This window comes from Oncorhynchus kisutch, unplaced genomic scaffold (genome assembly GCF_002021735.2).
Source record: "Oncorhynchus kisutch isolate 150728-3 unplaced genomic scaffold, Okis_V2 Okis02a-Okis13b_hom, whole genome shotgun sequence".
Lineage (NCBI taxonomy): Eukaryota > Metazoa > Chordata > Actinopteri > Salmoniformes > Salmonidae > Oncorhynchus > Oncorhynchus kisutch.
Window position 1 is genome coordinate 6,860,946 of NW_022261979.1, and position 14,113 is coordinate 6,875,058.

The window sequence follows — 14,113 nt, forward strand, 5'->3', positions numbered from 1 at the left end:
CCGTGGGTATGAGGTACCTCTCCTTGTATGTATCTCTGTTTCACCGTGGGTATGAGGTGCCTCTCCTTGTATCTCTGTTTCACCGTGGGTATGAGGTACCTCTCCTTGTATGTATCTCTGTTTCACCGTGGGTATGAGGTACCTCTCCTTGTATCTCTGTTTCACCGTGGGTATGAGGTACCTCTCCTTGTATCTCTGTTTCACCGTGGGTATGAGGTGCCTCTCCTTGTATGTATCTCTGTTTCACCGTGGGTATGAGGTACCTCTCCTTGTATCTCTGTTTCACCGTGGGTATGAGGTGCCTCTCCTTGTATCTCTGTTTCACCGTGGGTATGAGGTGCCTCTCCTTGTATCTCTGTTTCACCGTGGGTATGAGGTACCTCTCCTTGTATCTCTGTTTCACCGTGGGTATGAGGTACCTCTCCTTGTATTTATCTTTGTTTCACCGTGGGTATGAGGTGCCTCTCCTTGTATCTCTGTTTCACCGTGGGTATGAGGTACCTCTCCTTGTATCTCTGTTTCACCGTGGGTATGAGGTACCTCTCCTTGTATCTCTGTTTCACCGTGGGTATGAGGTACCTCTCCTTGTATGTATCTCTGTTTCACCGTGGGTATGAGGTGCCTCTCCTTGTATCTCTGTTTCACCGTGGGTATGAGGTACCTCTCCTTGTATGTATCTCTGTTTCACCGTGGGTATGAGGTACCTCTCCTTGTATCTCTGTTTCACCGTGGGTATGAGGTACCTCTCCTTGTATGTATCTCTGTTTCACCGTGGGTATGAGGTACCTCTCCTTGTATCTCTGTTTCACCGTGGGTATGAGGTACCTCTCCTTGTATCTCTGTTTCACCGTGGGTATGAGGTGCCTCTCCTTGTATGTATCTCTGTTTCACCGTGGGTATGAGGTACCTCTCCTTGTATCTCTGTTTCACCGTGGGTATGAGGTGCCTCTCCTTGTATCTCTGTTTCACCGTGGGTATGAGGTGCCTCTCCTTGTATCTCTGTTTCACCGTGGGTATGAGGTACCTCTCCTTGTATCTCTGTTCACCGTGGGTATGAGGTACCTCTCCTTGTATTTATCTTTGTTTCACCGTGGGTATGAGGTGCCTCTCCTTGTATCTCTGTTTCACCGTGGGTATGAGGTACCTCTCCTTGTATCTCTGTTTCACCGTGGGTATGAGGTACCTCTCCTTGTATCTCTGTTTCACCGTGGGTATGAGGTACCTCTCCTTGTATGTATCTCTGTTTCACCGTGGGTATGAGGTGCCTCTCCTTGTATCTCTGTTTCACCGTGGGTATGAGGTACCTCTCCTTGTATGTATCTCTGTTTCACCGTGGGTATGAGGTACCTCTCCTTGTATCTCTGTTTCACCGTGGGTATGAGGTACCTCTCCTTGTATCTCTGTTTCACCGTGGGTATGAGGTACCTCTCCTTGTATCTCTGTTTCACCGTGGGTATGAGGTACCTCTCCTTGTATCTCTGTTTCACCGTGGGTATGAGGTACCTCTCCTTGTATCTCTGTTTCACCGTGGGTATGAGGTGCCTCTCCTTGTATCTCTGTTTCACCGTGGGTATGAGGTACCTCTCCTTGTATCTCTGTTTCACCGTGGGTATGAGGTACCTCTCCTTGTATCTCTGTTTCACCGTGGGTATGAGGTACCTCTCCTTGTATCTCTGTTTCACCGTGGGTATGAGGTGCCTCTCCTTGTATCTCTGTTTCACCGTGGGTATGAGGTGCCTCTCCTTGTATCTCTGTTTCACCGTGGGTATGAGGTACCTCTCCTTGTATCTCTGTTTCACCGTGGGTATGAGGTACCTCTCCTTGTATTTATCTTTGTTTCACCGTGGGTATGAGGTGCCTCTCCTTGTATCTCTGTTTCACCGTGGGTATGAGGTACCTCTCCTTGTATCTCTGTTTCACCGTGGGTATGAGGTACCTCTCCTTGTATCTCTGTTTCACCGTGGGTATGAGGTACCTCTCCTTGTATGTATCTCTGTTTCACCGTGGGTATGAGGTGCCTCTCCTTGTATGTATCTCTGTTTCACCGTGGGTATGAGGTACCTCTCCTTGTATGTATCTCTGTTTCACCGTGGGTATGAGGTGCCTCTCCTTGTATCCATCTCTGTTTCACCGTGGGTATGAGGTGCCTCTCCTTGTATCCATCTCTGTTTCACCGTGGGTATGAGGTACCTCTCCTTGTATCTCTGTTTCACCGTGGGTATGAGGTACCTCTCCTTGTATCTCTGTTTCACCGTGGGTATGAGGTACCTCTCCTTGTATCTCTGTTTCACCGTGGGTATGAGGTACCTCTCCTTGTATCTCTGTTTCACCGTGGGTATGAGGTACCTCTCCTTGTATGTATCTCTGTTTCACCGTGGGTATGAGGTACCTCTCCTTGTATGTATCTCTGTTTCACCGTGGGTATGAGGTGCCTCTCCTTGTATCCATCTCTGTTTCACCGTGGGTATGAGGTGCCTCTCCTTGTATCCATCTCTGTTTCACCGTGGGTATGAGGTACCTCTCCTTGTATCTCTGTTTCACCGTGGGTATGAGGTACCTCTCCTTGTATCTCTGTTTCACCGTGGGTATGAGGTACCTCTCCTTGTATCTCTGTTTCACCGTGGGTATGAGGTACCTCTCCTTGTATCCATCTCTGTTTCACCGTGGGTATGAGGTACCTCTCCTTGTATCTCTGTTTCACCGTGGGTATGAGGTGCCTCTCCTTGTATCTCTGTTTCACCGTGGGTATGAGGTACCTCTCCTTGTATCTCTGTTTCACCGTGGGTATGAGGTGCCTCTCCTTGTATCTCTGTTTCACCGTGGGTATGAGGTACCTCTCCTTGTATCTCTGTTTCACTGTGGGTATGAGGTACCTCTCCTTGTATCTCTGTTTCACTGTGGGTATGAGGTGCCTCTCCTTGTATCTCTGTTTCACTGTGGGTATGAGGTACCTCTCCTTGTATCTCTGTTTCACTGTGGGTATGAGGTACCTCTCCTTGTATCCATCTCTGTTTCACCGTGGGTATGAGGTACCTCTCCTTGTATCTCTGTTTCACTGTGGGTATGAGGTGCCTCTCCTTGTATCCATCTCTGTTTCACCGTGGGTATGAGGTGCCTCTCCTTGTATCCATCTCTGTTTCACCGTGGGTATGAGATGCCTCTCCTTGTATCCATCTCTGTTTCACCGTGGGTATGAGGTGCCTCTCCTTGTATCCATCTCTGTTTCACCGTGGGTATGAGATGCCTCTCCTTGTATCCATCTCTGTTTCACCGTGGGTATGAGGTGCCTCTCCTTGTATCCATCTCTGTTTCACCGTGGGTATGAGATGCCTCTCCTTGTATCCATCTCTGTTTCACCGTGGGTATGAGGTACCTCTCCTTGTATCCATCTCTGTTTCGATGCCAAACATGCCGATGCTGTATCTGACGTTCCATTTTAGTCTCCTCTGACCAGAGCACCTTCTTCCAGTCATAATTTAAATGACGTTTGGCAAAGTCTAAGCGCTTGCGTCTATGTCTTGGGGTCATGTGATTTTTTGTTTTGTTTTTATTAATTAGGGAAAAAATGACCACGGTCCAGACCTCAGTGTCCTCAGACGTAGCTACGGCCCTGTCAACGTCCTATGGAAAACCATAATTGCATTGTAACAGTGACAGCTGAGCTGATGTGTTCTGGAGAATGAAGGGCAAAAGGCAACTCTAGAGAGGAAGTTGTATTGTAAAGGTACAGATGTAAAATATGTGATCTTGACTTGGCAAAAATACACTCTAATGAAAAGAACATTAATTCACAACACGTCTATCAACTCTCATTGATTACAAGCAGTACCAAGACGACGGATCTACAATCAATAACGGCTGAGTCATAAGAGACTGGGGTTTGGGTTCAGGGCCAGGCACAGCAGGTTCTCATGCCCCCCCCTGTGTGCCAGTCAGTGGGCTGGGTGAAGAGGTGAGTAACCCTGGCAGTGGTCCAGCGTGCCAGCTAGGGGGCTCTGGATTTGCAGTGACCCTTAACCCCTGTCTCCAGGCCGAGAAAGGCCTCCAGACAGAAGAGCCCTTCATTACAGCCCTAGGCTTGGCACACACTGAGCACCCTGACCCCTATACATTCTCCTAGGGCAGCATAATCTACAGTGCATTCAGAAAGCATTCAGGCCACTTCCTTTTTTTCACATTGTGTTACATTACAGCCTATGCCTCCTCAGGAGATTGAAAATATTAGGCATGGGTCCTCAGATCCTCGAAAGGTTCGACAGCTGCACCATCGAGAGCAACCCTGACTGGTTGCATCACTGCTTGGTATGGCAACTGCTCAGCCTCCGACCACAAGGCACTACAAAGGGTAGTGCATATGGCCCAGTACATCACTGGGGCCAAGCTTCCTGCCACCCAGAACCTCTATACCAGGCGGTGTCAGAGGAAGGCCCTAAAAATGGTCAAAGACTCCAGCCACCCTAGTCATGGACTGTTCTCTCTGCTACCACACGGCAAGCGGTACCGGAGCACCAAATCTAGGTCCAAGAGGCTTCTAAACAGCATGGTGGCAGCATCAGGCTGTGGGGATGTTTTTCAGCAGCAGGGACTGGGAGACTAGGCAGGATCAAGGGAAAGATGAACGGAGCAAAGTACAGAGAGATCCTTGAGGAAAACCTGCTCCAGATCGCTCAGCACCTGACTGGGACGAATGTTCACCTTCCAACAGGACAATGACTCTATGTAAACAGCCAAGACAATGCAGGAGTGGCTTCTGGAAAAATCTCTGAATGTCCTTGAGTGGCCCAGCTAGAGCCCGGACTTGAACCCGATCAAACATCACTAGAGAGACCTGAAAATAGCTGTGCAGTGACGTTCCCCATCCAACCTGACAGAGTTTGAGAGGATCTGCAGAGAAGAATGGGAGAAAATCCCCAAATGCAGGTGTGCCAAGATTGTAGCGTCATACCCAAGAAGACGCAAGGCTGTAATCACTGCCAAAGGGTGCTTCAACAAAGTACTGAGTAAAATATCTGAATATTTATCTAAATGTGATATTTCAGTTATTTTATTGTTAAAAAATTTGCTAAACAATTTAAACCTGTTTTTGCTTTGTCATTGTGGGGTTTTGTGTGTAGATAGAGGGGGGGGTGGGACACACACACACACACACACACACACACACACACCTTAATCCATTTTAGAACAAGGCTGTAACGTAACAAAATGTGGAAAAGGTCAATACCTTCGGAATGCACTGTACATCATATTGTAATAGATCAAATACACCCACTTTCCTTTCACACTGCTGATGTACTAACAAACACCCCCTAGTGGTCAAGTATATAGATACAACAGTCAAAACACTTGTAAAAACCATTCTGACTGACTAAATAATCTTACCTTTTTCTCTCTGATGAGAACACCTCCTCTCCATAACTCCCTCTCATCAATACAGGTCATGATGCTACTGGGATGTACTACTCTGGCTGACAGGTTAGAGGCTGGCTCCTGCCACCTGGAGGAACAAGTAAAGAAGGATAGACATCTGTGTATTTAGCCATTCAATAAGTCTATGCTGCCCTCTAGTGGTAAAATGGAGATCACACAGGTACAACTATTGGGAGGATTCCAGTGTCAAGTGGGCTCGTCATTTAGTATAATAGTTCTTTGTCCTTACCCAGCGTGGTGTTCAGTCACTATGGTCATCTTGGCTGTGTGCCATGTCTGCATGTGTTTCAACGAGCCAATCACAGGGAGGAAGTCCTTCAGCTTTGGAGCTTCTTCAGCAAAACCCAGAAATATCACATCTAACAGAGCCTTTCCTGGGGGAGAAACAGAGTCAACCATAAAACAGCTAGTAAACTGACACAAATATTACATCTAGGAGAAACAGAGTCAACCATAAAACACCTAGTAAACTGACACAAATATTACATCTAGGAGGAACAGAGTCAGCCATAAAACACCTAGTAAACTGACACAAATATTACATCTAGGAGAAACAGAGTCAGCCATAAAACACCTAGTAAACTGACACAAATATTACATCTAGGAGGAACAGAGTCAGCCATAAAACAGCTAGTAAACTGACACAAATATTACATCTAGGAGAAACAGAGTCAGCCATAAAACACCTAGTAAACTGACACAAATATTACATCTAGGAGAAACAGAGTCAGCCATAAAACACCTAGTAAACTGACACAAATATTACATCTAGGAGAAACAGAGTCAGCTATAAAACACCTAGTAAACTGACACAAATATTACATCTAGGAGAAACAGAGTCAGCTATAAAACACCTAGTAAACTGACACAAATATTACATCTAGGAGAAACAGAGTCAGCCATAAAACACCTAGTAAACTGACACAAATATTACATCTAGGAGAAACAGAGGGGAACAGAGTCAACCATAAAACACCTAGTAAACTGACACAAATATTACATCTAGGAGAAACAGAGTCAGCCATAAAACACCTAGTAAACTGACACAAATATCAGATCTAGCAGAGCTTTTCCTGGGAGAGAAAGAGAGGGGAACAGAGTCAGCTATAAAACACAACACAAGCCACGGCATGTAGGAAATATAGAGAACTTTCTCGGTCTGGCCAAATGAACCAAGGTGAACGGAGTGAGTTACCTGGAGGGGGAAGCTGGTCTGATAACAGGTGTAATCCCTCTGCTGCCTCTTCATATAACCTGCAGTCATTACAAATCAGAACTTTATTCATACAACTATTCATTTATTCAGCCCTGACAGGGCCCTACCTTTCAATGCAGCCAGGAAATGTGATATTCAGAAGTTCTAGAACATCTCAGAGGAAATAAGGTCAACTTTGTATGTTTGCTTCCACACTGCAGAAGTAGTATTATAGAAGAGCACAGAGCTGGGATGTGCAACAGAATTAAAACAGGGCTCTATGCTGACATGTTTCACAAGGAGCACTAAAATAAAATATTTGAGAAAGAGTGTTTTAATGATAAGAAATTACTAGACATTTTTGGGGTGTTCTATGCTAAATCAAGCACAATGTACCCTCAAATATTTGAGTCACTTAGGCGAGACAAAAATGTTCCGCTGGCCGTTTAAGGGTGGGAGGTTGCCGTGGTAACGGTGAAACTCGCATGTCTGACTTGAGTCCGAATCTCCAGGTCACTTCGCACTTGTACATTTTACTCGCACATGTGCTCATACTTGACTTTTGCCGTTCGGCCACACATCTATTTTTAGTTGTCAATGTAAGTCTAATGGTGGCACTGTAGAGCCCTGTGAACATCACTCATACTGTGTCTGCTGTGGGTCAGGCTGGTCAGTCTTCTCCTCCTGCTCATCCAGAGCACTGAGACAGGCCTCCATAGTGCTGGGGCTTTCCTCCTGCTCATCGTTCTTCTGACAACTACCCAGCTCCTCCCACTCTGTACTGCAGAACTACAACCAGAAACAGGAAGGATGGCAGTCAGTCAATGTGGTCAATAGGTGATGACAGTCAGCCAATAGGTGATGACAGTCAGCCAATAGGTGATGACAGTCAGCCAACAGGTGATGACAGTCAGCCAACAGGTGATGACAGTCAGCCAACAGGTGATGACAGTCAGCCAACAGGTGATGACAGTCAGCCAACAGGTGATGACAGTCAGCCAACAGGTGATGACAGTCAGCCAATGTGGTGAATAGGTTTGAGGACCCCCCCCCAAAGAAACAGAAGACTGTGATGAATGTGTCATGTATAACTGATGAAATGGTTGGATGTTGTGTTCAACAGTAGAAGCTGCTTGCAGAGCAGGACATAGGCAGACATCTCCACATCTCTACATCTCCATAAACACAAAGCAGACATCTCCACATCTCCACAAACACAAAGCAGACATCTCCACATCTCCATAAACACAAAGCAGACATCTCCACATCTCCATAAACACAAAGCAGACATCTCCACATCTCCACAAACACAAAGCAGACATCTCCACATCTCCACAAACACAAAGCAGACATCTCCACATCTCCACAAACACAAAGCAGACATCTCCACATCTCCACAAACACAAAGCAGACATCTCCACATCTCCACAAACACAAAGCAGACATCTCCACATCTCCACAAACACAAAGCAGACATCTCCACATCTCCACAAACACAAAGCAGACATCTCTACATCTCCATAAACACAAAGCAGGACAGAGTCGGGTCAGAACGACATCCCTGATTAATACAAGTCATTCCTTGACATGACACTTACCTGAGATGTCCCATGGCATGTCTGGACAGCAAAATACCACCTCTGTGAGGCTGGACCACCACTCAGAGAGCAGGCTTAGGAGGCAGATGAGAAAGATGACGGAATCACATTTAGCAAATGTTACTTAACCCCTTACAATATTTAAAAGCAGGTAGACATATTGCAATCGTTTCTGCAAGCAAGACACCTGACACACACAAACAATGCATTGGCTTACCTGGAAACAGAGAAACTCTCCGTTTTGAATTACAACTGGCGATGCTCCCCAGTTTATCATAGATCTGTTTGGCAGCCTCCAATGCTTTAAAATAAACGATTACAATAATTCAAGAAGTTATGACTTACATTTACAAGAACACCACCATTGCTCATAGTATGTTTATCATTCTTTCTACTATAGATGGCTCTGCTGCTTCCGACTACAGTAGGGAACAACACGAAATCCGAGTCCGCTACAAAGCTATGGTTAACGTACCCTTCGCGCATTTATCCTCTTCTTGGTTAAAAGAAACAACTAGCACGTACCGATCCATTCCTCTGAATACTCTACCTTCAGTGTTCAGTATAAATGTAAATAAAAAGTTGGGTGGACTTTTTTTCGTATTATCAAATTCATTTCCGCGCGCTCTCACTCTGGTGAAACGGAAGTTGTCATCTAGAGTTCTGGTGACGTCAAGGCGCGACTTCAAAATACAACCGGCCGGAAAATACATGTTTAATGACCATGAGCGATATTATCAAAACCCTTTTTTTTGGCATATTCTTTGATGGTTTTCTCCCTAAAATATAATAATATCATCGGTTACATATTATTCATCGAAAATGTACTAGTTATCCATTCAGGATTTCAGGAACAGATTTACAATTTGGACCCAGGAACGGAGATTTTTATCCATGTTTATCCATCCACTCAATACAACGCTGCTCACATTGGGGGTCAATCTGGAATGATGTGCTCGTAATTCAAGTAGTATGTCCAGTTTTACTAAATCTGCCCAGGTAATACTTTATTTTTTATACGTAATTGTATTTAGAACCAGCATTAAATGTGTAAATGTGTCAGTTATATGCAAAACTCATCCGTTATCCGATGGTACATATAGCTAACGTTAGCTAGCTAGCTATCCGCAATCTGTCCAGCTAGCTAATCTCTTTATTAATCGTAGTCTTAAATTACAGTGGGATCTTTTCTTGCAATTATTTATTGTATGAATATAATCCGTGTGGCCAAGCCAGCCTGCAGCTACATGTTTGTGGTTTGAGAGCTGACAACTGTGTGTTGATGAGGGATGCTGTGCTACTACTGTGTCTGAAACTCTGAATTGACTTGATCTCTCTCTCTGTTCCCCTGTATTCAGCAATGGGCTACCTTTGCCAGGTCGTGGTACCTGATAGACGCTCGGATGCAGCCTCCAGGGAAGATTGCCACTATGTGTGCAATCAGGCTACAGGGGAAACACAAACCTATCTACCATGCACTGAGTAAGTAGACAGCTAGCTAGTATGCCCGTTTTAGAAATGATGTGTTTTGCTGAATGTGTGTGACTGTGCAATACAGTCTGCAGTTGATTTGAGTATTTAATTTGATGTTTTCATCACAGCCACATATTCTCCATCATCAGAGATTTGTTTGCGGCTATAAATAACAATGACCACATGGTGGCGCTAAAGTATCACTATGAAACCAATCACTATCACTGTGAACCCAACTATGCACATAACCAGAAGGCATAGTACCCACACACCACTTATTTTTCATCAACTGCCATCAGCATTCCTTCAAAACCTGTGTCTATTCACACTAATTTGATTTGACTGTGAGGTGAATGCCTCGTCACCTGATGTGAAGGTCCATGTGTGGACAGGGACCCTGTGTAACCTTTAACCAGGCAAGTCAGTGAACAAACTCTTATTTACAATGACGGCCTACACCGGCCAAACCCGACCTACCCCGGCCAACGCTGGGGCAATTGTGCGCCGCCCTATGGGACTCCCACTGTGATACAGCCTGGATTCGAACCTGGTACTATAGTGACGCCTCTTGCACTATAGTACCTTACACCACTGCGCCACTCAGCAGCCCCTCGGGATAGAGAACCCTGTCCATTACTTTCCTCTCATCCCTGGAGCTGTGCTCTGTTAACGGCTGTGTGTGGGCAGGGACCCTGAGGGATGGAGAACCCTGTCCATTACTTTCCTCTCATCCCTGGAGCTGTGCTCTGTTAACGGCTGTGTGTGGGCAGGGACCCTGAGGGATGGAGAACCCTGTCCATTACTTTCCCCTCACCCCTGGAGCTGTGCTCTGTTAACGGCTGTGTGTGGGCAGGGACCCTGAGGGATGGAGAACCCTGTCCATTACTTTCCCCTCATCCCTGGAGCTGTGCTCTGTTAACGGCTGTGTGTGGGCAGGGACCCTGAGGGATGGAGAACCCTGTCCATTACTTTCCTCTCATCCCTGGAGCTGTGCTCTGTTAACGGCTGTGTGTGGGCAGGGACCCTGAGGGATGGAGAACCCTGTCCATTACTTTCCTCTCATCCCTGGAGCTGTGCTCTGTTAACGGCTGTGTGTGGGCAGGGACCCTGAGGGATGGAGAACCCTGTCCATTACTTTCCTCTCATCCCTGGAGCTGTGCTCTGTTAACGGCTGTGTGTGGGCAGGGACCCTGAGGGATGGAGAACCCTGTCCATTACTTTCCTCTCATCCCTGGAGCTGTGCTCTGTTAACGGCTGTGTGTGGGCAGGGACCCTGAGGGATGGAGAACCCTGTCCATTACTTTCCTCTCATCCCTGGAGCTGTGCTCTGTTAACGGCTGTGTGTGGGCAGGGACCCTGAGGGATGGAGAACCCTGTCCATTACTTTCCCCTCACCCCTGGAGCTGTGCTCTGTTAACGGCTGTGTGTGGGCAGGGACCCTGAGGGATGGAGAACCCTGTCCATTACTTTCCCCTCTTCCCTGGAGCTGTGCTATGTTAACGGCTGTGTGTGGGCAGGGACCCTGAGGGATGGAGAACCAGGTCCATTACTTTCCTCTCATCCCTGGAGCGGTGCTCTGTTAACGGCTTGGAATCCTATTCTATGACCCTGTTTTACCTATTCTATTAAATGTTTCATGCTGGTTGTTGAATGACCATTCAAACTAAGAAGGGTTTATTCTCTTGTTTTATACAGTACCAGGCTAAAGTTTGGACACACCTACTCATTCATTTTTCTTTATTTTGTACTATTTTCTACATTGTAGAATAATAGTGAAGACATCACAACTATGAAATAACACACATGGAATCATGTAGTAACCAGAAAAGTGTTAAACAAATCAAAATATATTTTAAGTTATTCAAAGTAGCCACCCTTTGCCTTGATGACAGCTTTTCACACTCTTGGCGTTCTCTCAGCCAGCTTCACCTGGAATGCTTTTCCAACAGTCTTGAAAGAGTTCCTACATATGCTGAGCACTTGTTGGCTGCTTTTCCTTCACTCTGTGGTCCAACTCATCTCAAACCATCTCAATTGGGTTGAGGTTGCTGATTGTGGAGCCCAGGTCATCTGATGCAGCTCTCCATCACTCCTTCTTGGTCAAATAGCCCTTACACAGCCTGGAGGTGTGTTGGGTCATTGTCCTGTTGAAAAACAAATGATAGTCCCACTAAGGGCAAACCAGGCAGGATGGCGTATCACTGCAGAATGCTGTGGTAGCCATGCTGATTACGTGTGTTAAGTGTGCCTTGAATTCTAATTAAATCACAGACAGTGTCACCAGCTCATCCATGCTCCATTCACCTACTCTGCGTCTCACAATGACAGAGTGGTTGGGACCAGAAATGTAAATGTTGGACTCCAGATCAAAGGACAGATTTACACCGGTCTAATGTCTATTGCTCGTGTTTCTTGGCCCAAGCACATTTCTTCTTATTTGTGACCTTTTAGTAGTGGTTCCTTTACAGCAATTCGACCATGAAGGCCTGAACATCAACTGTTCTCCTCTGAACAGTTGATGTTGAGATGTCCATTACTTGAACTACTGTGAAGCATTTATTTGGGCTGCAATTTCTGAGGCTTGTAACTTAAGAACGTATCCTCTGCAGCAGAGGTAACTCTGTGTCTTCCTTTCCTGTAGTGGTCCTCATGAGAGCCAGTTTCTTTATAACACTTGATGGTTTTTGCGACTGCACTTGAAGAAACTGTTAAAAGTTCTTAAAATCTTCCGGATTAACTGACCTTCATCTCTAAATGTAATGATGGACTGTCGTTTCTCCCAACCACTCTTAATTAGAGAGATGCGGGGGGCTGCCTTAATTGACATCTACGTCATCGGCGCCCGGGGAACAGTGGGTTAACTGCCTTGCTCGGGTGCAGAACGTCATATTTTACCTGTCAGCTCGGGAATTCGATCCAGCAACCTTTCGGTTACTGGTCCAACACTCTAACCACTATTCTACCTGCCGTCCCTACACTCTAACCACTAGTATACCTGCCGTCCCTACACTCTAACCACTATTCTACCTGTCGTCTCTACACTCTAACCACTATTCTACCTGCCGTCCCTAGACTCTAACCACTATTCTACCTGCCGTCCCTACACTCTAACCACTAGGCTACCTGCCGTCCCTACACTCTAACCACTATTCTACCTGCCGTCTCTACACTTTAACCACTATTCTACCTGCCGTCCCTCCACTCTAACCACTATTCTACCTGCCGTCTCTACACTCTAACCACTATTCTACCTGCCGTACCTACACTCTAACCACTATTCTACCTGCCTGCCCCTACACTCTAACCACTAGGCTACCTGCCGTCGCTACACTCTAACCACTAGACTACCTGCCGTCGCTACACTCTAACCACTAGGGTACCTGCCTGCCCCTACACTCTAACCACTAGGCTACCTGCCGTCCCTCCACTCTAACCACTAGGCTACCTGCCTGCCCCTACACTCTAACCACTAGGCTACCTGCCTGCCACTACACTCTAACCACTAGGCTACCTGCCTGCCCCTACACTCTAACCACTAGGTTACCTGCCTTCCCCTACACTCTAACCACTAGGTTACCTGCCTGCCCCTACACTCTAACCACTAGGCTACCTGCCTGCCCCTACACTCTAACCACTAGGCTACCTGCCTGCCTCCACACTCTAACCACTAGGCTACCTGCCTGCCCCTACACTCTAACCACAAGGCTACCTGCCTGCTCCTACACTCTAACCACTAGGCTACCTGCCTGCCCCTACACTCTAACCACTAGGCTACCTGCCTGCCCCTACACTCTAACCACTAGGCTACCTGCCTGCCCCTACACTCTAACCACTAGGCTACCTGCCGTCCCCACATTCTAACCACTACCTGCCGTCCCTACACTCTAACCACTAGGCTACCTGCCGCCCCTCCACTCCAACCACTAGGCTACCTGCCTGCCCCTACACTCTAACCACTAGGCTACCTGCCGTCCCTACATTCTAACCACTACCTGCCGTCCCTACACTCTAACCACTAGGCTACCTGCCGCTCCTCCACTCTAACCACTAGGCTACCTGCCTGCCCCTACACTCTAACCACTAGGTTACCTGCCTTCCCCTACACTCTAACCACTAGGTTACCTGCCTGCCCCTACACTCTAACCACTAGGCTACCTGCCTGCCCCTACACTCTAACCACTAGGCTACCTGCCTGCCTCCACACTCTAACCACTAGGCTACCTGCCTGCCCCTACACTCTAACCACAAGGCTACCTGCCTGCTCCTACACTCTAACCACTAGGCTACCTGCCTGCCCCTACACTCTAACCACTAGGCTACCTGCCTGCCCCTACACTCTAACCACTAGGCTACCTGCCTGCCCCTACACTCTAACCACTAGGCTACCTGCCGTCCCCACATTCTAACCACTACCTGCCGT

The 14,113-nt window shown here is 46.9% G+C and overlaps 2 protein-coding genes across 6 annotated transcripts in view; one reads left to right on the forward strand and one right to left on the reverse strand.

The window, feature by feature from the left end:
* mtbp (MDM2 binding protein) overlaps positions 1 to 8,867 on the reverse strand; it is a 58,058-nt gene extending 49,191 nt beyond the window's left edge. For 3 of the 5 annotated variants that reach the window (XM_031811903.1, XM_031811902.1, XM_031811905.1), the window contains exons 1-7: positions 8,696 to 8,867; positions 8,438 to 8,521; positions 8,221 to 8,294; positions 7,269 to 7,411; positions 6,623 to 6,681; positions 5,657 to 5,801; positions 5,380 to 5,494 (exon numbers count right to left, since the gene is read on the reverse strand). In XM_031811903.1, the coding sequence (XP_031667763.1) occupies positions 5,380 to 5,494; positions 5,657 to 5,801; positions 6,623 to 6,681; positions 7,269 to 7,411; positions 8,221 to 8,294; positions 8,438 to 8,521; positions 8,696 to 8,753 (678 nt within the window). In that variant the 5' untranslated portion in view covers positions 8,754 to 8,867. The remainder of the gene's footprint in view (positions 1 to 5,379; positions 5,495 to 5,656; positions 5,802 to 6,622; positions 6,682 to 7,268; positions 7,412 to 8,220; positions 8,295 to 8,437; positions 8,522 to 8,695) is intronic. The other 2 variants (XM_031811906.1, XM_031811904.1) reach the window with 1 other exon arrangement.
* LOC116359269 (39S ribosomal protein L13, mitochondrial-like) overlaps positions 8,860 to 14,113 on the forward strand; it is a 28,432-nt gene continuing 23,178 nt past the window's right edge. Inside the window, exons 1-2 of the mRNA XM_031811907.1 lie at positions 8,860 to 9,219; positions 9,579 to 9,702. Of these exons, the coding sequence (XP_031667767.1) occupies positions 9,193 to 9,219; positions 9,579 to 9,702 (151 nt within the window). The 5' untranslated portion in view covers positions 8,860 to 9,192. The remainder of the gene's footprint in view (positions 9,220 to 9,578; positions 9,703 to 14,113) is intronic.